Raw genomic sequence first — 23,014 nt, forward strand, 5'->3', positions numbered from 1 at the left:
ATGGAGCGCACTCTTGCATGCTTGGAATGCCATTTGCCTTCGCAGGGCGTTGTGGACGCTGATCATGAGCACCACCCACCCATCAATCTCAAAATCTTCAACCGCAATCCACACAGAAGCACCAAATTCCTGGAGCTTGCCCAAGATTGATCATAGCGCAAACGAGAGCACGACCACGAGAAATCCCGCATCCTTGAGTTAATCGAGAAAAATTCGAGAAAGGAGCTCCATCTGCATCAAACCAATCGATTGGGCGACCACGGACGAGGACACAGCAAAGATCTTCACGAGGCGTCGTCCCAACAAGAAAACCAGAATCCAGCAATCACCACAAGCCTGCTGGTGGGCAGACAGCGCAGCTCGCTTCCACAAGAAAATGTAGCACGAAGCGTCGTCGTCCCAACTATCAAAGGAATACCAAAATCTTCCCCCATTCAGCCTGTTTCCCATTATCATCAGCAAACCGCTCTCCATTCAGCCTGTTTCCCATTATCTGATATCAGCAAACCGCTCTTTGTTGATCGCATCAAAATACATCTCTCGCCGATTTTGCACCGAACGGATTCGACGCCGTATCCAAATCTCCCGTTGATTTGCTGCAAAAGCACTCTACTTCGAACCCTCATCGACTTTCCCAAAGGCTTTGTGTCCATGCGCTATGGCGAGCAAAAGGCCGCAATCGGCGTCTGTCTCGGATCGGACTGTGTCCTTCTTTCCTAAGACCTGGTTGGAAGCCCAAATAAATTCCGATCGCGACCTCAAGCTAATGAGCCAAAGAATGCAGTCTTTCAAGGTTCCGTTCACCGATTTGGCCAGTTCATTTAACAGGGAATGGGAGAACTTCAGAAAAACGTCTTTCAGTCTTGGGAACGTTCAGAACTCGGAAATTCTGTTCTCCAAGGTCAAGGAGAACCGGAGCCTCACCGCCTTGTCTGCACAAGTAGAGGACTTCGCTGCCAAGACATTAATACCCTCTTTATCTGCAGCGAGCAGCCCCCTGAATTTGAATCTGGACGCGCACAAACAGATTAAAGAGGTCGCTTTCTGGAAGCCTCCCACCTGTAAGCTCGAGCCGTCCTCACTGCGGAAAGCCTGTATCAAGGATCCTACCTCGGAGGAGCAACCTAAAAAGCATGCGGTTGATAGCTTGGAATTCAGGTTTCTAGTAGATTGGAAGGAAATGAAGCTTGCGCTACAAGAATGGCAGAATTCTAGAAAAGGGAAGATAACGTATCCGGTAGAGGAATGGGAACCCTTAAGGCGTTTGAGGGTGAGCCTAATGGAACTGGAAACAACCGCGGGTGTCAGTAGGAGTCCCAGAGAATTCTTTGAAAACTTGAGAAAGACCGAATTCTTCGAGAACACTAAAAGAACCATGGTATGCTTCTCATCTGTACTGAATAAGGAAATGTAAATTGAGGGGGCACAGTTTTAGCGTAAAGGAATGCGCTCGGGATTACGATCTGTAGCCTCCTTTAGTTCAGATTTTATCCCAGTTCAGAGCGCACGACACCATATCACATCACCAAGTAAAATTTTATTCAGTGACTACCCAGACTGTCAGTTACAAGAATCTTCACAGGCTTTTACGCTAAAGGAGTCCACTAAAGTCTGCACTGTCTGAGTCCGCTAGGCTGTTGTCCGGCGTCACACTGTACACAATGACTGGTCTGGAGACTGTCCGTTTCGCCGAACTGGTTAAGCCTGTCAGCCTTGATTGGCTGGTCTTATGTCTCTCTGTTTGTTGCGACATGGACCTTCAACAGTGGTTCCCCAGGTCCTTCAAAGCTACCTTTGTGTCCTTCATATGATGCAATTACCGATTGAGGGACAAGTTAAGAGACTTGCTCTATCCTCGAAAGTATGCTACCATAGTGATAGCATACCAAGAGAGTTCTGACCTCTTAGCAGGACGCAGGACATTTACTCTTATTTATCTGGCCGAGGAGAGAAAGTTCATTGCATCATCATAAGGTCTGCGTAATCCAATAAACATTTATCTGTCAAGCCAAACTTCCTTTGCAACGGGCCTATCTATCTTCCGAGCACCAGTAATTTCTCTCTGGTGGGCCACGCAAATGTTTCAGCCCACAGGACCAATAGAAGGGGCTCTGCAGTGGTTAGTTGTATCAGATGAAAGCATAATGTTAACTCAATAGAGCTTGATGAGGTTTTCCTTTGTCAAACTTGATATGGAGCTTCGTATGAAAGAGTACATGCTGTGGGGCCCTGGAAACAATTATTTATGGCACCTTAACCCACCCAGCTTTGGGATGAAGTTATCATTCATGGCCCTTGTTCAGATGCATTTCGAGGCCCTAGACACAGGTTGCAGCTAGGGATGAGACAGCAGGCAGAGGCCTCATTTGCGCTAGATACATACATTCAAATGATTTTTTGGGCCCTTCTAATCATGCCCAACTGGAGATACTGTGGCAATGGTCCCAGATCTTATCCTTACTACGGACATTATTTAAGTAGGGTCATTACAGAATATGTAGTCTCTTTTAATGAGTCTATTGCCTTAAGAGACATGCCCCTCACTGAGCTGATCATGAATGTGGGGTTCTGGCACCGGATTCTGCTTGCAAAGGATTAAATTTTTTGGCTTTACAGAATCCATACCTAGAGAGACCTCGGCAGACTGCATTGTTTCCTTGTCATCTCGACCCCAGCAACATGGACCTCACATGTCCCACATATGGCTGTGAGATACCTCCTAAAGAGTGTAGACATGTTGCTGGATGTAGTACCAGAAGAAATAGGAGGCGTCAGACTGCTGTTTGTTTGTTGGACAGAAAGCTAAAGAAGAGACAGGTGAAGCCCCTTCTCTCAGGTCTAAGGTCCCAGTGTCCAGTTCAACTGAGCAGTTTGCACCGGTGCGTGCCAGATCACAGCATGTGAATGAGACACTGCTGGATAGTGATTCAAATATACATGACTCTCCTGCGAGATTTAGCCGCGTGAGGCAGGGTCAAGAGAATGAGCACGAGTGCTTTGGAGGGAGGCACGGACGTCCCAAATGCATATACATTTGGTACATATACATATATTATGACATGTGTCTCCCATTATTGCTCCTGACCAGGCTTTGCAGCTTGAGATTCCTTTTACAGAACGGGAACTTCTTGATGCTTTGAAATCATGTGGTGAATGGAAGACCCCAGATTGGGATGGCCATACAGTTGAGTTCTTTCTGGCCTACGGGGATGCCTTGAAGCATGTTTTGTTGCATATGATTAATTCAGCTTGGCAAAATCAGCAAATGCCAGATGCTTAGAAAAAAGGGTTGGTTAAATTGATTCCCAAGAAGCCTCTTTGTGAATCATTTGCTGATTGGAGGCCTATTACTCCTATGCCAGTCATTTATAAGATGATTGCCAAAATGGTCGCTGAGAGAATAAAAGGTTTCCTGCATGATGGCCTGCATATGGCTTTATTCCTCACGGGCATATCATTGACAATATTGCAAATGCATATGTTGGGGTAGAATATGCAAAGTATATGCAGCAGGACGTACTCCTGTTGCAAGTGGACATTGCCAAAGCTTTTGATACTGTGCAGCGGGATTTCATCTCGCAGACCATGCATGCTTTAGGATTTGGGCATCGAACGAAGAATGTTATCTATTGCCTCTACAATGACAGCAAAGCTGCGTGCATTTTATCGGGAGATGTTTCTCATCATTGGACTTTATCTCGATCAATGAGACAAGGATGCCCTCTTAGTGCTTTGCTTTATGCAATAGCTACTCGTCCCCCATGCTTTGCTATATTGATCGTGTGACTATAGATGTCTTGCATGGTCAGCAAATACACGGTAGAAAGCCCATGATTGCGCAAGCTTATGTTGACGACTCGTTTTTCACTCCTATGAACACCATAAGTGATCTTGCGTAGCTCATGAAAGCTTTAATGTTGTATGGACTAGCTTTAGTGCTAGCCTTCATCATGGCTGAGTCTGCCCTTCACCTCCGGAGTGCCGACAAAAACCCAATACGAAGACTTTGTATAAATGGATGCTGAAGTTATGGAGTTTATGGTTTTCAATCTTATGAGTGAGTATCATGAGATTGAAACTGCACTACGTTGTGTTGTTGGAGGATGAGTTTGGGAATGTTCCCAGATTCATCTAGGTATATTGTATAGACTAGCTGCTGGTTTGCAGGTAAACTTTCAAAAGTCCAAACTTTTGCCTTTGCATGCTAAGAATTGGCATAGTTCTTTGTGGCCGGGGGAAATGGTTTTGCCCAACCAGCTTGCTTGTCATCTCGGATATCCTTTGGGATGGAGCATCTCTAATCATCAGAAAATAGATTGGGTACTTGCCACAAGCTCAGGAAGAAACCAAAATATTGGAAGTTAGCCACTTGGCCTCTTCATGTTCAACTCCAAATTGCAATCCATTTTGGTGGGATGCATGGCGGCTTAAACATCTTGAATATTGACATTCGTCTTTTGGCTCACAAGGGAAAATTAATACGGCAATTTTTATAGGGGGATCAGCCTTGGGCTACCATGATGTCTCACTTACTTTTGCAGCTGAATTCTCCTGCCTTTGGGCATTGGCATCCCACTCCATGGGAATTCACTTTGGGTTATATTGACGGTACAGTTAAAGGCTTTCCTGTTGTTTTTGCAATGCTATTGGCCTAGAAGGAGATTCTTTCTGATCTCAAATGGAATGGTAGGGACTCTCTGGTTGGGAACTCCTCGCATGCTGATCTGCATGGTCGAAGGCCTTTGATCGACCCCTTGCTTTACAGAAACCCAAGGGCTCGTATTTCGTTTCTTGCAAAGGCACTACTCTGGTTGGTGGTGTGCTTCATGATGATGGTATGTTGTTATTTTTATCTTTGGCTGCCAGACAGTATGGATTGGGGATACACTATCGACCCCTCTGGCATTATCTTTCTCGGATGCTTCATTCTTTTTTGCCAGTGCCTAGGCTCGAGCTCTTGTCTCGCCTTACAGATTGGTCCTTGCATTGCCAGGGTGGCCCCTTGCGGCTTGGAGATATCTCAGTGGCTGGTTCGTACGAGGTTTTGATGGCTCCTCCTTGGATATCGCAACATCCGAATCAGCTTTGGTCTTTCAATCATAATGCCAGATGGTGGCGTAAAAGATTGCAGAGCAGATCTGGTCCTGCAAACTTCCACTTTGCCAACAGGTGTTTCTATGGAGAGTCATGCTTGGTGCTATTCCTTTTGGCCAACTCTTTCCTTGAAAGTATGCCACCATAGTGATAGCATACCAAGAGAGTGCTAACCTCTGAGCAGGACGTAGGACATTTACTCTTATTTTTGGGGCCCCTATGAGATTTAGCCCAGTGAAGCAGGGTCAAGAGAATGAGTAGGAGTGCTTTGGAGGGAGGCACGGATGTGCTGGAATCTGAGATCCTTCCTCTGGTTTATCTCCATTCAGCTTTACATTTGGACTGGCGATAGGGCATATCTTCTCCTCCGAGTACCCCAGATTTGTGTGGTTCCAAGGGTCACATGACTGTATTCTTTTTCAATCCTAAATGTTGCCACCTAATATGACATTCTCTATTCCCTTCATTATGTCCAGGTTGAAGCTCTCGACTTAGATGCATTCCTTTTCGCTTCATCTCCAGTCTTGCTGGTAGAGCAATGCCTGGCCAGGATCCCTTCCTCTATTCCTCATGTGCAAGATCTCATATTTGTGGCTTAAAGTACATATCCAGGGTGCATCCTAGCAATGATCGTCGAGGCATATCTATCTGTTTGTGCTGTCCCCTCATTCATATCTGCTTTTAGCAATGTACTGTATTCTTTGAGAGCATAATGGAGGCCAAATATTTCACTTTGTTTCCACATGGAAAAAGGATTAAAACTCAACATTTTTCAGCTCTTTGATAGATGAGCTTCAGCAGAAATATCTATATTTTCAAATTCGAGTACCTTGTGTAGCTGTAGGAGAGTTTCTTTTGTATTGGAAAAATGAAATTGGAAAATGCTTACTTTATGTCAAACAGCAAACTCATGTGAGGATTATTGTTTTTAATGTGCAGAACATACCGATGGTGATTGCAAGCTCCAAGAAGGTACCTTTCATGCTATGTGTTTCTTCTTTTGTAGTTATTGTATTCTTTCTATTTCAATACAGGATGTGGAATCCCAAGAGTTTCTGGTTGTTTGACGTATGTGAATTATTGGCAAGAGGAATGGGAAAATGGACCAGACGGTTTTAAAACTTGTTAAGTGAGCTAAGAGCATTTAATCAATTATTTCAAGGAGCACATCGAGGCTTGTTTTGGGGATATGATTTTTCGAACGTCCAATGATGCATACGGGAATGTGAAATTATTGGCGTCCTCATGTTTGTATGGTCCTAGTAGTATCCTAAGAACATTCATTTGGCTTCAGAGACTTTAACAAAAGGGAGCCATTGCTGAAGTGTAATAGTTGATTTTACCTTTCATTATCTGGATCTTGGCTATGCAATCTCTTCTGTTCCTTTCTTCTAAGTGTAAAGCTCTTGTTTCTAGTGCATTTTAAGGAGAGTCATTTTTGCAGCATTCCCAAGAAAATTGCTTGTAGCTCATGAATTACAATGGTAGCTTTCTTTGAAGGGTTGGTACTCTTGTTCAAGAATCGAGCTTTGTCCTTCTAATTTAGAAAGGGGCTGTGATCTAGCTACTCTTCAGAAAAGAGCCCTTGTTATGTGCCTAACAAACCCAAGGAGGCCAGGGCTTTAGAGGGCCCCTCCTAACTTGGTAATGAGGTAAACTTCAAAGGGGAAACGTGGTACTCATCTTCCAATTGTATGCTTCGGTCTAGAACAAATCCCTATCCTAAGTGACACTTACACCTATTTCCATAGTACAGGAGTCCTCACTAGCAGAGATGCGCAACTAGTACCATATGGAGCTAGGTTTCTAGACACCTTGGTACAAAGTCATGCTGGATGCACGATCTGGCGACTATGCTATACATGACAGTGGTTGTTCTTTAAAGGATTGTTGACCCCATATTGTGCTACCATCCTCTATGATATGCACGATTCTCAAGCCGGCAAACACAAAGTTGTTGCAGGCACTCTTGAGAAGATCGCACTCAATTTTTTCTATCCATATTTACGCAGTGATGTTCATCAGTATGTATCTCATTGCCAGGTGTTCCCGCATGTGAAGGTATCCCATAGGAAGCTACCAGGATTACTCCAGCCCTTTAAGATTTCTGATTAGCCTTCTTAGCAGATTAGCATGGATTTTGTTACAGACCTTCCACTAGCTATTAGTACCAGGAACACCATGTGCCTAACCATTGTGGATAGGTTTAGCAAATTTGTCATGCTTAATTCCATTCTAAGGTACCATCGACGCACATGACACAATTCATCTTTTTCTTAGATGGTGGTATCCCATGGGTGGCATGCCCCGTATCATTGTATTAGACAGGGATTCCAAATTCACCAATCATTTTTGGAGATCCCTGTTCAATACGTTTGGTACCAAATTGAGTTTCTCTAGCTGTTTTCATCCACAATTAGATGGTGAGGTAGAACTTAGAAGTCTACAACATTCTGCAGTGCTATGTTACAGATGGTTAATCCCGCTAGGAATAGTATGTACCACTAGTTCAAGGGGTTCTAAACGACACCCATTGTTCCAGCGTGGTTCAGATTTTGTATGAAGCAGCTTTCGGCAAGAAATTCAAGTCCCTTCTCACGAGGACATGTGAGAAGGTATACGAGGCCAATCATATCACAAAGACCTATGAGCAGATCATGGAGTCAGTAAAGGACCGCATTGCCGAAGCCTAGGAGACGAACCGAGCGCAAGCTAACAGGTGTAGGCATGACGTGAGTTACAAGGAAGGGTAGTGGGTCTATCTTTGGATCATGAAGAAACACCTTAAGAAGATTGGGAGGTAGTGCCCGAAGCTCTCTCATTGAAGCGTTGGTCCCTTTCCAATAATCAAAAGTAGTGAACGATGTGGCCATGAAGTTGCAGTTACCTTCGACATGGACAATGCATCCAGTTTTTCATGTGTCATGGCTCAAGCCGTATGTGGGTCCGGCTCTTACAACAGTACCAGATGTCGAGCAGCCTAAAATTGTTGACGACGCCAAGGTCGTTGAACCTGAGCAGATTTTACTTCATCGGTTCAAAAGAGGAGCAGGCAATCAACAACACATGTATGCAATCAAGTTCAAACATAGAGGCTCCCATGAAGCACCATGGGTGGAAGAGGATTTTTCACAGATTATCCAGACCTCCTTGCATTGTACAAGGCAGCTTTTTCCCTACCCTAGTTTGAGTTTCAGCAGAAGAACATGCCATGGGCATCCACAGCCCATGGCCATGCTGGCTAACTGCCAGCACAGCAGCGACGCAGGTGCAAGCACAGCAGCAGCAGGCGGTGATGTCAGTGTTGACGTTAGCAATCAGCATTGACTGCCACGTTAGCAGACAGGTCTTGGGCCAGCAAACAGAGCCGGGGCAAGTCGATGCAGCAGTAGCCAGTCGGCTGCTCAGTCAGTTGATCTAGGGGCCCAAGGGGGCCTATGAAAGGCAAACCCTTGGCCCGCATTCTTCATCCACTCCTTGGGCCTTTCAGAGGCATAGTTCAGCAGCTCCTCAGGCCAAGATCAGGGCAGTACATCCCGCAGCAGACCAGCAGTGTGGCCTTGCCTCTACAGGGATTTCTACAGTGAGGATTCACCTCCTCTATACAGTCTCTTTTCCATTACAGTTTTGAGTGAGGGTTTCAGCCCTTCATACAGTTGTATTCAGCCCTTTGGACATTCATTCATTCAGTTGTATATTCTGTCCCTCTGATTCTCTCACTCACATCCACAACATCACTTGTGTATTGAGTGCATCATCTAGCAGTTAAGTTAGTGTTGAGCAAGAGAGAGAGTGAGTCAATCTATCTCCTGCTATAGTAGGATTTACATGACCCAATGCATTGAATAAGGAAATCTTTCCAAGGTTCCTACCTTGATAAAAGTCCTCAAACCACAAATTTGTGAAGCAAAATCCCTACACTATAGATATGGATCAATCATATTAAGGCCCCTTTGCTGCATTGGGAAAATCAAGGTCTCCCAAGCCACTCTGGCTGTAGCATCTGTTGAATTGTGAAGCCCACTCCATAAAAGATTTCTGATCGGCCTTTCAGTCGACCATATCATAAATAAGATTTGGGAGAAAGGACCAGCCACAAATTGATTGGCTTTGCCAAGATCTTATACCGCATTACCGAAGAGAGAATGGGCCTCCTTCAGGTAACTGAATATACACCTCCCCTTTTGGATAAGACCCTCTGTAAGTGTATTAAGCGTAGCATGAGAGTCCCAAATGCTTTACAAAACAGAAGTGAATTAAAGGTGCATCAAGGAAAACCTTCATATCCAGTTTCACCAGATCTGGAATGACCTATCAAACCCTCTACTTGGCAACATCTCTCGTAAGAGTAATTGGGTTTGTAGTAAGAAGGGAGGCATAAAAAAGCAATATGTATGGTTGCATCATGATCTGACTATAAAACCTTGGTAGAGTCAACCAGCTGAGAAACACTAGGGCTACTTACTACTGATATATACCAATCTCATGTCACATGTCTCTCGGTACTAGCTGTGGAGTGATGAAGGGCCTTTCTCTGCATACTATGTATGCCAATCTGAGAAACACTTAGGGCTAGTTACTATTGAGAAACACTTAGGGCTACTTACTACCGAGAAACACTTAGGGCTACGTACTACTGATGTATACCAACCAGTCTTGTGTTGCATGTCTCCTGGAGGCTGGGACTAGCGATGGAGTGATGAAGGGCCCTTCTCTGCATACAAGGCATCTAGAATCCTGATATTTGGCAAAATGGGCATGCATTCGTGGCTCAAAAACTGTCAAGACCACCGAAAAGTGATCCAAAGTGAAGCCCAGGCAACGCAAAAAGTTCTCTCTCTATTCGATGTCCAGTCATCAACATAAAATCTGTCAATGCGAGCATAATGTGCATGTGATGTCTCTCATTCGACCAAAAAATAGGCAAGAGGAAGGCATAGCATGAAAAGCATCATCTGTCCAAGAGCCTCTCCTACTGAATTGAAACTGCAGGCCTCCTTCTCTTCCCTCTTTTTTATCATAGAGTAACTCCACCATGTTGAAGTAAACCCAATAATCTAGGAGTCTACAATGGGGGCTCTGGATAAAAGCTCCTTCCAAGATACGTTCCCCTTGATCATTGGGACATAAAAGTTGATAAGATTAACCTCATGTCTACCAATCAAAAGTACTCTAGAGGAAGTATGATGGCATGTCCAACAACTAGGAGGAGAAAAGAATCTGAAACTGAAATCTAGTGCCAAAAGCAAGAGACCAGAAAGTATGACCTGAAATCAATTTATCTGACTTTCTGCAGTCTCTGCCATCTAAGTTGTGTTCCTGTATAAAAAGAAATAAGCACCTTCTTCCATAAATCAAGCTGATGGAGTTATTGCATGGCATCTCTTCGGAATATTGCTCTGCTAAGGGTGACGAGAAGAAGAGATAATCTGTGGAATCTGGCTAAAACCATCTCTTGGAATTGCCAAGTCATGTATATCTACATGGTCCAATTCCTTTCAATAGTTCCAAATTGTGCTGGCAGAGAAAACAGGAGATATCAAGGCTGCCTTCCTGCTAGTTGAACTTGCCCTGGCTTCTGTACTCTTGAAGCTTGCGTGATGATAGAACACACCTGATGGCAGTTGAGTGACCCTTTAAGTATCCTCTTTGGTCCTTTTTGGAATGCTCTAGCAGATTCTCAATGCTGTCCTGTACATGTAATTAATTTTGAGCAACATTTCTCTTGAAGAAGTTTCAAATGACCATTTGAATCTCTTATCATTGTCTGCTGCCTGCCGTATGAGGCCTGATTTCTTTGCCCATAATTCTGGTATCTTTGTGACATGACCTCTGCAAATTTTGTTTAATACAACTTAACATCTCTGATCTGTATTGACTGTGATGATAAAATGCACCTATTGGCGGGGGAATTGTCCATTTTAACCGTCTCTTGTATTCCTTCGGGTAATCTAGCATGCTGTCATGGCTGTATGTTGTGAGGGAAAGGGGGGAGTGGAACAGTAGGAGAGGGTGACACAAGGAGTGTGGGTGTGTAAGAATGCCTTGAGCCACACCACAAACTCAAAAGTTTTATTAGGATTAGGTATTCACCCTATGACTGTCTTAGGACAGTCATAGTAGTCGTAACATTTAAAGGGTGGCAATGTGCCTTTACCCCAACAACCTCCCACCTAAAGGCCAATGTGCCTAAAGGGGAGAAAAGAATAAAAATTACAGCAATATACAGTTACTGTATACAAGACCATAACATAAGAATGGTCTCATCCTAATCCCATGATGCGGCGACAATGTGCAAACCGCTCTGTAGGCAAGCTCTTAGTGAGCAAATCTGCAGGATTATCATCAGTATGCACCTTCACAAGCTCAAGCCGCTTGTCTTCTAGTACCTCCCTGATGAAATGGTATTTCACATCTATGTGCTTGGTCTTCTGATGAAAGACCGGATTCTTTGCCAACATGATAGCACTCTGACTATCACAATGCAAGACTGGCATATCTCCTGTAATGCCCAAATCTCCCACCAGCCGAGTAAGCCATATTGCTTCCTTGCAAGCCTCAGTGGCTGCAACATATTCAGCTTCAGTGGTTGACAGTGCAATGCATTTCTGCAACCGAGACACCCATGATATAGCACCTTCTGCAAATGTGAAAATATAACCGGTAGTAGACTTCCGGTTATCTGCATTCCCTGCATAGTCTGAATCTGTAAAACCATGCACCAATGCATCCTGCCTACCATAGCATATGCACAAGTCTTTGGTACCCTTGAGATACCTCAAGACGCCTTTCAGTGCTTCCCAGTGCCGCTTGCCTGGATTTGCCATATACCTGCTGATGACTTCCACCGCAAAAGCAATATCCGGACGAGTGGCAACCATGGCTTCAAAGAACCAACTGCAGATGCATACGGAACCTTGGCCATCTCAGCCTTATCATCATCTGATCTGGGGCTGTCCTTACTGCTGAGTTTTAAATGAGGAGGCAACGGGGTACTAATAGACTTCCCCCCCTCCATGTTAAACCTCTGCAGTACTTTGCCAATGTACTCTTCCTGTGACAGAAACAAAAGTCCCTTAGACCTGTCACGAGTAATCCGCATACCCAGTATGTGATTTGCATCACCCAAGTCTTTCATGTCAAAAGACTTATGTAGTTGCTTCTTCAAAGCAATAATCTCGTGCTGAGATTTGCTGGCAATCAGCATGTCATCCACATATAGAATGAGTAGCATCAAACTGCCATCCTTTGCCCGTTTGGTGTACAAGCAGTGGTCGGTCTCACACCTATGATACCCTTGGGACTGCATGAAGGCATCAAACTTCTTGTACCATTCTCTTGGCGCCTGCTTGAGTCCATACAAGCTCCTCTTGAGCTTACACACAAGCTGCTCTTTCCCTTTAACAGCATATCCCTCTGGCTGACTCATGTAGATCTCATCATGGAGATCTCCGTGAAGAAAAGCAGTCTTCACATCCATCTGACATAAATCCATGTCCTCATGAGCAACAAGAGCTAATACTGCTCTCAAAGTAGTCATCTTGACTACAGGGGAAAAGATCTCATCAAAGTCAATGCCCTTCTCCTGCTTAAATCCCTTGGCAACCAATCTGGCCTTATACCTCGGTAAAGCATTTGAATCCACTTTGACTTTGTAAACCCACTTGCATGGCAAAACCTTTCTGCCTGCAGGTAGCTGCACCAAGTCCCATGTATCATTTTGAAGTAGGGAGTCCATTTCTGATTGCATGGCTTTCTCCCACTTCCTTTTCTCTGTTCTTCCCATAGCTTCCTTGAAGCTGGAAGGCTCACCACAATCTGTCAGCATGATAAAATCAGCCACATTATTGGCTCCTGGAACAAACCTGTCAGGAGGCCGTTGTACACGGGTGCTCCTCCTAACAAAATGCTCCGTATTAGGCTGCTGTCTAGCCTGTTCATCATGCATGACGGGTGGCTGTACCACCATATTTGGCTGTCCTACAGCGCCATTTGCTGGCATATCCAGTGGTGCATCATTGGCAAAATTGTCTGGCTGATTTTCAGCCTGTATACCCTCATGAACAGGGTTATTTACAGCAGCCTGCTGCTGCATATTAATGGGCATTCTTTGCTGTCCGACATCATCATAAACAACCCTCCTGTATTCCACAGGTTGCATGGGTTCTTTGTGTACACTATCCTCTTTAAAGATGACTTCATTGCTGCGTATAATCTTCCGTTTGACAGGATCCCATAACCTGTACCCCATTTCACCTTCGTCACCGTAACCCATGAAGATGCATCTGAAAGACTTTGGTTCCAGTTTGGTGCGCAGTTCTTTGCGTACATGAGCAAAGCACTCGCAGCCAAACACACGTAAGTGCTTATATGAAGGTGGCTTGCCAGACCACACCTCCTCTGGCACTTTCAGCTCCAAAGCCTTGTTCGGCGACCTGTTAATTAGGTGAACTGCTGTTTGCACGGCTTCTGCCCAAAAGCCATGGGGCAATGCAGCATAAGACAACATACATCGAACTTTCTCCTGGATAGTCCGATTCATTCGCTCACTCACACCATTTTGAGATGCATTATGAGGGGCTGTGAGTTCCTGTTTAATGCCCTTAGCTTCGCATAACTGTACAAAAGCATGTGACACATACTCACCCCCATTATCGGATCTGAGGCATTTCAGCCTGCATCCTGTCCGATTCTCAACCTGAGCGACAAACTTCTTGAAAGCATCTAAGGCATCGCTCTTATGCTTCAAGAAATAGACCCACACTTTGCGTGTGGCATCATCAATAAAAGTAATGAAATACTTTGCACCCCCTAGTGATAGCTGTGGCATCTCACACAAATCAGTGTGCACTAGATTAAGTGGTGCTCTATTCTGGGGAGTTCTCCTCTTATGAGGAGTCATAGAATGCTTTCCAAAAATGCAATGATCAGAAGTAGGCAAATCTGAAAATGAAAGAGATGGCAGATAACCCAAACGTGACAGTTCTTGCATTCCTTTAACGAACATGTGTCCCAACCGGCTATGCCACAATGAAACCTTCGGCAGCTCGGTTATGGCAACAACATGATTACCTACACTGGAAACATAAAGAGGGTACAAGGTATCACTCTTATAACCCTCAGCCACTACAACCTGGCCATCAGTAATTACCCATTTGGAATCCTTAAATGTGGTGTGGTAACCACTGTCATCCAATAAGCCAGTGCTAATCAGATTTTTCTTGATTTGCGGCACATGGCGAACACCATTAAGCATAAATATGCATCCGTCAGGGAATACTATCTGTATACGGCAATCCCTGCAATCTGACATGCATAGTTGTTCCCAAGGTGAACAACTCCATGAGTACCTGTGTAGGAAGTAAACCACTCCCTATGAGGTGTAACATGAAAAGAAGCACCTGAATCCAAGAGCCAGGTGTGCATGTCATGGCCATCAACAACCAATGTATGTGCAATTACAGCAGAAGAACATAATACATCATGTCCGTCACTGTCACTGTCCTCTGCTGCAACATTCACTGCATCAGTGTCATCTCCCTTGGCCTTGCCTTTGCCTTTGCTTCCACTGCCTGCATCCTTTGCCTCAGCCTTCTTGGCTTTCTGATCCCGTATAAACTTGAAGCACTTAGACTTCACATGTTCATTCTTGCCACAGTAAAAGCATTCAATATCCTTTTTGCCACGGGACTGACTGCGGGATTTGGACTTGCCAGCAGATCTCCCCTTCTGCGAAGTCCTACCTCTTTCCTGCACCTGCAAAGCATTGGAAGACTTGCTGCCCATATTGTTCTTCCTGCTCATCTCCTCCATGAGAAGAGAGCTCTCCACATCAACATACATAAGAGTGATATTTGAATTAGACAGAGTTGTCTTAAAAGTGTCCCAACTCTCAGGGAGGGTACACAGCAAAAATGCAGCCTTGAACTCCTCGTCCAAATTCAAACCCTGTGCAATAAGCTGAGTAAAGATGGCATTGAACTCACTCAAGTGTGAGGTCATAGCTGTACCTTCCTTCATGCGAAGGTTGGCAAGCTTCTTCAACCAATAAACCTTACTGGCTGAGCTCTTTTGGGCATACAACTCTTCTAGCCTCTGCCATAGGCCATAAGAGGTCTTTTCTGCCTGAACATTGAACACAAGAGAATCAGTGAGAGTAAGCATGATAGCCGCCCTTGCGGACAAATCAAGCTCCTCCCACTCATCATCTGCCATCCCAGATGGCTTGACACCCTTCAACCTTATGGGCTTAGAAATCTTCTTTAGCAGAAGTACATTCAAACATTGTTCTGCCCATAATGCATAATTGTGTGCCCCTTCCAATTTCTTTATGTTCAGTATTGAGGATTCACTTCCCCCTGATGCCATATCAGACAAGGAAAGTGCCTGACTCCCTGTAAGTAAAAAATGACTAAATAAAATTCTGATTTCTCAGAAAACCTGCTCTATCAAGAGCCAGGAGCACTCACAATAGTGCTGTTTTTTACTGTCAAAAAATCCTGCAGCAAAACAGAAAAATTTTCCCTCCAGTCACTGTACCTTCTGACACACTGTACCGTGCTCAAATAGGCATAAAACAGTAACTACAGAATGCTGCAGCTGTTCCACAAGTGTTTTATCAGTGCATCATTATCTGACGAAGCACAAAACACTGCTGTCCTGGACACTTCTCCCACCTCAGATGAGGTATTGCACTGATTTTATATGCATAAACCACTTGGCATACACTGATTTGTCCACTGAAAAAAAAGATCCAAACACCTCAGCCTGTCACAAACCTGCAACAAAGCATGGGACAAATCCCAAGCAATCACCCTTCTGCCAAGGGGATAAAAGGCATTTGAAGTTCTCAAACAATAACTCAAGTGCTCACAAGCAAAATCTGGGCAAAAGCCCCTTGATTTGACACCTGTACCAAGTGATAAACACCCTCAACAATGAGGTAGCATACAAAATTCAGCGCTCTCCTGGCACTTTCACCTGACAATGTAATGCATAAACTGCCTGTGTGCACAGTAGCAACACAGATCCCAACGTACAAACACCGAAAAGAGCACTGTCAACGATGGACAGTTAGGGACCGAGTAAACTCGATGCGCCCTGGCCAAGCGTGGCTCAACTGAGATTTTCTAAGTGCCGTACACAAAATGTGACCTGCAAAGAAATGTCACTTATACAATGCGGAAAACGAGACCAATGTGGGCACCCTGGCTCCACACTGCCTCAAGGCATACACTGCATACACTTCCAGGCAAAAGCCCTTTGAAATTGTCACCCGAAAACTGAGATTTGGACTCAGCAAAAGCATAAAAGCCCTCTGCAAATTAAGGCATCTGACCTTCCCGAAACAAAATAATTGTGCAACCACCACACACTGTGGCACTAGTCACCTCAAGCACGAGGGACACGAGTGTACTTGCTGTACCTCAAGCACACAGTTTTAAAACTGAAAATTCCGGGAATGCATTAAAAAAAAACCTCGTTGTACTTCTGTACCTGCGTGTACTTGCAAGTACCATGTAAAAGAGCACTCCCTTTTTCCTTCTTCCCTAAACAAAGTCTGTTTGTGCCTGTGTAGCTGTACCTTCTGTACCTGCGAGGGCACGGATCCCCCAAAAAAAAAAAATGTCGAAATTCCCTTGGCTGAGGGTACAGCCGGTACGGCTGTACCTGTACGTGCATGCGTCCGCTGATGGAGGTCGGCTGCCTGTGTCCAGCCGGCTGCTGCTGGTCACACGACCCGACAGCTAACAGCTGCACGGCCGGCTGCCTGTCGCGGCTGGTCGCTGCCTTGCAGCCGGTCGGCTGGCTGTGGCCGCCTAGTAGGCTGCGGCCGCCGGTTGCTGGTAGCAGCTAGCAGCAGCTAGCTGCTGCTCGCGCACCTGCTGCGCGCGGCTGCTCCTGCGCGCTGCGCGCGCTGGCTGTGCCCGCTTTGGAGCTTCTGCGCCCTGCTCGCGCACCTGCTGACAGAGGGCACGAGGCCCGAGGGGAGAGGGAGGGGTAGACCGGAGTGAGAGGGAGAGGAAGGCTCTAATACCACTTGTGAGGGAAAGGGGGGAGTGGAACAGTAGGAGAGGGTGACACAAGGAGTGTGGGTGTGTAAGAATGCCTTGAGCCACACCACAAACTCAAAAGTTTTATTAGGATTAGGTATTCACCTATGACTGTCTTAGGACAATCATAGCAGTCGTAACATTTAAAGGGTGGCAATGTGCCTTTACCCCAACATATGTATGGTTGAATACCTCTTATCATCTGTGTGTGCACCTACTGCCTGCCATATGATGCCTATTTGCTATTTTTTTCGCTCTTTCAGATTTCAGCTTGTAAATTGACTTTGCTAAAGACGTTCTGTAATCTTTCATATCACTTAAAAGCTCTAATATTCATAACGTTCATTTCAACAATGTTCAGGGACATGTTGGACATGACGTTGCTCCTTTGGATGTTCCTCAGCTATTGGAAAGCTTAATCAGGCAATCTGAACCACTTCTAGATCAGCTTGGAGTTCAAAAAGGTAATTGGTGTTTGGTATTACGGGACATACATTGGTTCTTGAATTTTGTGGTGAGGCGCTATCTGTGTGCTTCTTAAGTTTTAACAACTTTTCTTGCGATCTTTTCCTGCTTAAGGTTTGCATTGTATGTTGGGAATAAGGTCAGGACTGTAATTTCAATGAAGTTTCGTCCTCTCTACTCCTTTAAGGAGCAAATATTTGAAGGTCGTTGATTTCATGTCTGGATGAGATGGCTCTCACAAATATAAATATTTATTCCACACGTTTATATGCCTTTTATTAGACTAGGTAGATATCTACAGGTTATGGAGGTGTTTTTTACTAGTCTTCTCAGAGTTTTGATGTGATTATGGGGTTATGGTGCTGTGGAGCATTCTTTCATCCTTTACTGTCCATCACAATCACGTGCTGCATTAGTGGCTTTCAACACACAACGTTGTGTCTGCTGCTTATTTCTTATACTTTGATTTACTCTATATTCCTTGTATATGCTTTTGAATGGTGTGCATCCTTCACTTAAATACACTGTGCAGACATGTCTTTAAGGAGGCTGTTGTATGAGTGGAAGGTGTGTGGAGATATGCATCCATGCTGAAAGAGGAAGGCTTTAAATGCTTTGACAGATCTATGTTGTGGACTTCAGTCAATCATTGTATTTCTTTAAGTTTGTCTTGCATTGCAATCTTAATATTACTTCCATTCATTTTACTGAAATTTATTCCCTGCTTGTAAGGTGATGAATAGCATGCACACGTACCAGTTATGATGTGGGTTGGTTGTAGCAATAGCATCCGCATGCCGCATATGTATTAAGATCTGTAAAGGAAGTTTGTGGGAATGTGCATTTTCTCTTGTGCAATGTAAGTTCATAAATGCTCTATTCTGCAGGGCACATAGAAGATACATTTGAAGTTGTTCTTGTTGCTCTGGTTTCCAACATTCAGTAGTGTTACTTGTAGCTTCAGTTGTAACTACCGGAAGACATGTGATATACTATACAATAATATTTAGGCATACAAATCTCCAAGCCAAGTTCTATTATGTCTTGATACGAGCTTCGAATTCTCTCACTGGTTTGCTATTTGCTTCTCTCATTTTGCTCTTTTCATTGTCTGTTCTTATGCAGACTGAGCCTTACATTGTGGCAGGTTGACATTCTCTTGTAACAATCTGAATAGATGCTATTTTCAACTATCTTGATGTCATTAATCTCTGAAGCAGGTTTTTCAAAGAAAATTTGTGCTGCACTTCGAAGTTGGAAGCATCATGATCAGTCATTGTCAGTTGACAATGATGTATTGACGCTCTCAAAAGAAGCTGGCAAAGCTGCCAATGAATTGGATCTCAGAATAGCCAATGTGCTAAAAAGCACTGGGTATAGGTACCACGATGATGTTTGGGGACAGAATGCATTAGCAAAAGAAGCACAAGTTCAAGGTGGAAGGAATATTGCAATTGTGACAACAGCAAGTTTGCCTTGGATGACTGGAACTGCAGTAAATCCTCTTTTCCGTGCAGCTTATTTAGCAAAAAATGGGAAACAGAAAGTGACATTACTTCTTCCTTGGCTTGTGAAGAAAGATCAAGAGCTAGTATATCCAAATCAAATGACATTCGACTCCCCACAAGATCAGGAGGAATATATCAGAGAGTGGTTGCATTCAAGAATCAGCTTTGAGCCAGATTTCAAGATTGTATTTTATCCTGGAAAGGTATGGTTGATTTTTCCCAATCTTGGCAGATATGTCTTGGTTTCTTGCTTTTAGAGTTAATCTATCTCAAGATGACTTAGCTTCAGTTGAAAATATTCAAGCTTCAAAAGCAAGTTAAAGAAGAGATTCTTACCAGCCACCAATTGCTAAATCACAAATAAGATTTTTTCACAGGCACTCCATTTTTTGCTAGGGCCACTAGCATACATAAAGGTCAAGTTGGCTTTAAAAATTCAGGGCTAGGACTGTTTGGGCTGTTGGTGTTGATGCATTGTATTTTTGACAGTATGATGTTTGATATTTTGACATGCAAAAGCTTGCCACAGTAATGGTATATGAGATTTTAGGTCTGAATTTTTACGGCCACTAGCATCGAAAAAGTTCAGTTGGGGCAAACTAAAAAGCTAGGTGTGGGTGACCTTGGGATTTTGAATGCACTATGACAGTAACATGCATGATTGTAGGACTTATTCTAGTCTTACAAAGGTATATATATATATATATATATATATATATATATATATATATATATATATATATATATATATATATATATATATATATATATATATATATATATGTTTTCATATTTGGACATGCAAAGGTTTCTGGCAGTAAGACGTGAACTTTTAGGTCTGGTAATCTATTTGAGGATGTAGGCTGCTGTTGTGATCTGAGCTGGCTAATAATACTTGGTCAAGGCACTACCTTTGTAAGGCCACATCAAGGCAGCATTGGCTACCCAAATCCGATATCCATCTGAACAAGAAAAGAGATGCCGACTCTTGTCTTTATGGTGTTCTGTAGTGTTTCACACCAAGTTTTCTTGTCAGAGCAATGATGATAAAGACATTTATACATCAGTCGTCAATGTGATATTGTACTAACTTGCACCCAAAACAAGGATCAATTGCATATCTACACTGAACACATTTGTCATGCATTGTTAAAGCCCACGGGTCTCTTGCTTGTTCATTTTTTTACTGTTGTGGCACTTGGGTGCAGTTTTCTGAGGGGAAGAGGAGCATCCTTGCAGTTGATGATATTTCACAGTTTATTCCCGATAAAGAAGCTGACATTGCTGTCCTTGAGGAGCCAGAGCATCTCACATGGTACCATCATGGAACTCGATGGACTCGGAAGTTCCAGCATGTTGTTGGGGTTGTCCATACTAATTATTTGGAATATGTCAAGAGGGAGAAAAATGGCCCTTTCCAAGCTTTCTTGTTGAAGTATGTGAACAATTGGGTGACCAATATATATTGCCACAAAGTAAGGTTTTTTTTTTGCAAAGAAGCCACAAAGTAAGGTTAAGACCATGTAGCAGTAGTTTATTCTTTTCCAGTTACAACCTTCAGTGGAGATTGAAAGGAGAACTAAATTATTTTCAAATTTCCATTTTTTCTAATACCTCAATTACTTGAGCAGGTTGTACGATTGTCAGCAGCCACTCAGAAACTGCCGAAGTCTATCATATGTAACATTCATGGAGTAAGTCCAAAGTTCCTTGAAATTGGTCAAATTGTATCAGCAGAAAAAAACAAAGGAAACCAGACTTTTACTCATGGAGCATATTTCCTTGGGAAGATGGTTTGGGGGAAGGGCTATAGGGAGCTTCTTGACCTTTGGGCACAACATAAAGAGGATCTTCAGGGACTGCAGTTGGATGTGTTTGGAAATGGGGAGGATTCTGCTGCAGTCAAAGCAGAAGCGGAAAAATGTGGCTTAAGCATCAGATTTCACCAGGGGAGGGACCATGCAGATGGTTCATTACAATGGTAAGTGCAAAGTAGTTCTTGTTAATAATAATGACTTCTCAACGTATTGATCCAGTTGAGGCACTATTGACTTTGTGGTTTTGGCATGGGCAGCTACAAAGTTTTTATAAATCCTAGTGTCAGCGATGTAGTCTGTACAACTACAGCTGAGGCTCTTGCCATGGGGAAGATTGTGGTCTGCGTGGATCACCCATCGAACGAGTTTTTCAAATCTTTTCCAAATTGCTTAATGTACAGAACAAGCAAAGAGTTTGTGGAGAAAGTGAAGCAAGCTATCAATTGCGAGCCTATTCCTCTCTCGTCAAATCAACAGCATCTGCTGTCATGGGAAGCTGCTACCGAACGCTTTTTGGAGTCTACTGATTTGGACAAGCTTCCTCCAAGAGGTAATAGGGTTTATACACAGGGAAAAAGACGTCCTTTGCGAGCTTCCCTGTCTAAAGTAAGTGATGTTGTTGACTACGGGATGTTTCTGGCTCATTATTGTTTATCTGGCATTGAGGTGGCACGTTTGGTATCTGGGGCAATACCAGGCACAATTCACATGGACGAAGAGCAGCGAAGAGACCTTGGCCTTTCCTTATCATCAATGCACAATGACCTGTACTAAACTTGGTAGTTTGATTCATACCTTGCTTCTATCAGATTTGTGCCATAGTTAGGGTCTTCGTCTTACAAAAGCGAGGACTGCACATTGCACTCCTTTGTATGTATCATATCATAGGCCTCTCTTTAAGCACGGTTAAGTTATAGAAAGTATTTTCTTTTTGACGAGTTAGGCCTGTTCTCGTACCTTAAGAGCATGCAAAAAGAAACGTAAATATGCCAAGTCCAACTCTAGTTGAGTCTCTTGAGCACATCCCTATATTCTACAAGAAGGGCAAGCTCTTTTTTTTTTGGAGGGTGAGGTAGGGGTTTGGAAAGGTGAGCCGAGGGGCATAGTTCGGCAAGGGGGAGCACTAGATTTGCACTAGGTAGAGGGGATGATAGTCATGTGGCAACTAAGCAACTAAGCACTCTAAACGTGTTTTTCTGGTTCGTGTGCATCTCTGCTCTAACTTATGGTTGTAATGAAGGCCAAAAGTGGGTCAAGTTAGTGGGGGTTAGTAAAATTATTATTTGGGGTGTTTGCAAGATTAGTATTTGGGGTTAGGATAATTAGTGTTTGGGGTGTTTGCAAGATACAGGGGTTAGGAATACTATATAAGTCCCATCCTCTCATGTTCAAGGACACCTTTTGATGTGACATCTAATCCTATCTACTCCTTCCTCTTACGTACTACCTACACTCTCTCTCTATCTCTCTTCCCCTCACTCCTTTTCTCTCTCTCTTCCTCTCCCTCTACCCCTTTCCCTCCTCTCTCTCTCGCTCTCTCTCTCTCTCTCCTCTTTCCTCTGCCCTCTCTTCCCTCTTTCCTGCCATCTCTGGCCCTTCACCAATTCAGCCCCTGCCCCCTTCATTACATTGGTATCAGAGCTCCGACCCTGGCACCATTCATCCTTCATCCTAGTTACGTGCAGCAGACCAATAGGCACTGGCTTCAACGACTAGCCTCCCCAAGCAGTCACGAACAACAGCCAGGCTTGGGTCGTCGTTCGTCATGAACAGCACAGCTGGTTTTGGGTCATCGTTAGTCGTTCATTGAGACCAGCACCAGGAGACGCTTCGTCCATAAAACCACTTAGTCGCTCAGGCCCTCAGCCACTCGGTCTCTCCACTCAAATCCTGAATCCACTCGGTCGCTCAGGCCCTCAGCCCGTCAGCCGTCATAGCCTCCCATCCACGTCCATCAACATCCGACACCTACGCCTAGTACGCAGTCACCATGCGTCACCTCTGTGCAGCCTGTGCGGTGCACCATCTCTGCTCGCCCCATTGTGCCAGTCGCATCGACCATTCCACCTCCTGCTTC

The 23,014-nt window shown here is 44.1% G+C and overlaps 1 protein-coding gene across 1 annotated transcript; it reads left to right on the plus strand.

Annotated features, from left to right (window-relative positions):
* Nucleotides 1-21,837, plus strand: LOC147891395 (digalactosyldiacylglycerol synthase 2, chloroplastic-like). The gene is made up of 7 exons (XM_087389478.1): nt 1-1,378; nt 6,034-6,066; nt 17,509-17,611; nt 18,833-19,323; nt 20,329-20,595; nt 20,752-21,101; nt 21,195-21,837. Exons 1-7 carry the CDS (start codon nt 659-661, stop codon nt 21,709-21,711), a joined length of 2,481 nt encoding a protein of 826 aa, XP_087245604.1. The 5' UTR covers nt 1-658; the 3' UTR covers nt 21,712-21,837.
* The last annotated feature ends 1,177 nt before the right edge of the window (nt 21,838-23,014 follow it).

Source organism: Dipteris shenzhenensis, chromosome 18 (assembly GCF_047967505.1).
Source record: "Dipteris shenzhenensis isolate YYH24624 ecotype China chromosome 18, Dip_SZ_1.0, whole genome shotgun sequence".
Taxonomy (NCBI): Eukaryota; Viridiplantae; Streptophyta; class Polypodiopsida; order Gleicheniales; family Dipteridaceae; genus Dipteris; species Dipteris shenzhenensis.

Bases quoted from the DNA above. Each gene is read 5' to 3' on its own strand.
- LOC147891395 (XM_087389478.1), top strand. From the start codon at position 659: ATGGCGAGCAAAAGGCCGCAATCGGCGTCTGTCTCGGATCGGACTGTG. The intron at 1,379-6,033 runs GTATGCTTCTCA...TTTAATGTGCAG, and splicing joins AGAACACTAAAAGAACCATG to AACATACCGATGGTGATTGC. The intron at 17,612-18,832 runs GTAATTGGTGTT...TCTCTGAAGCAG, and splicing joins TCAGCTTGGAGTTCAAAAAG to GTTTTTCAAAGAAAATTTGT.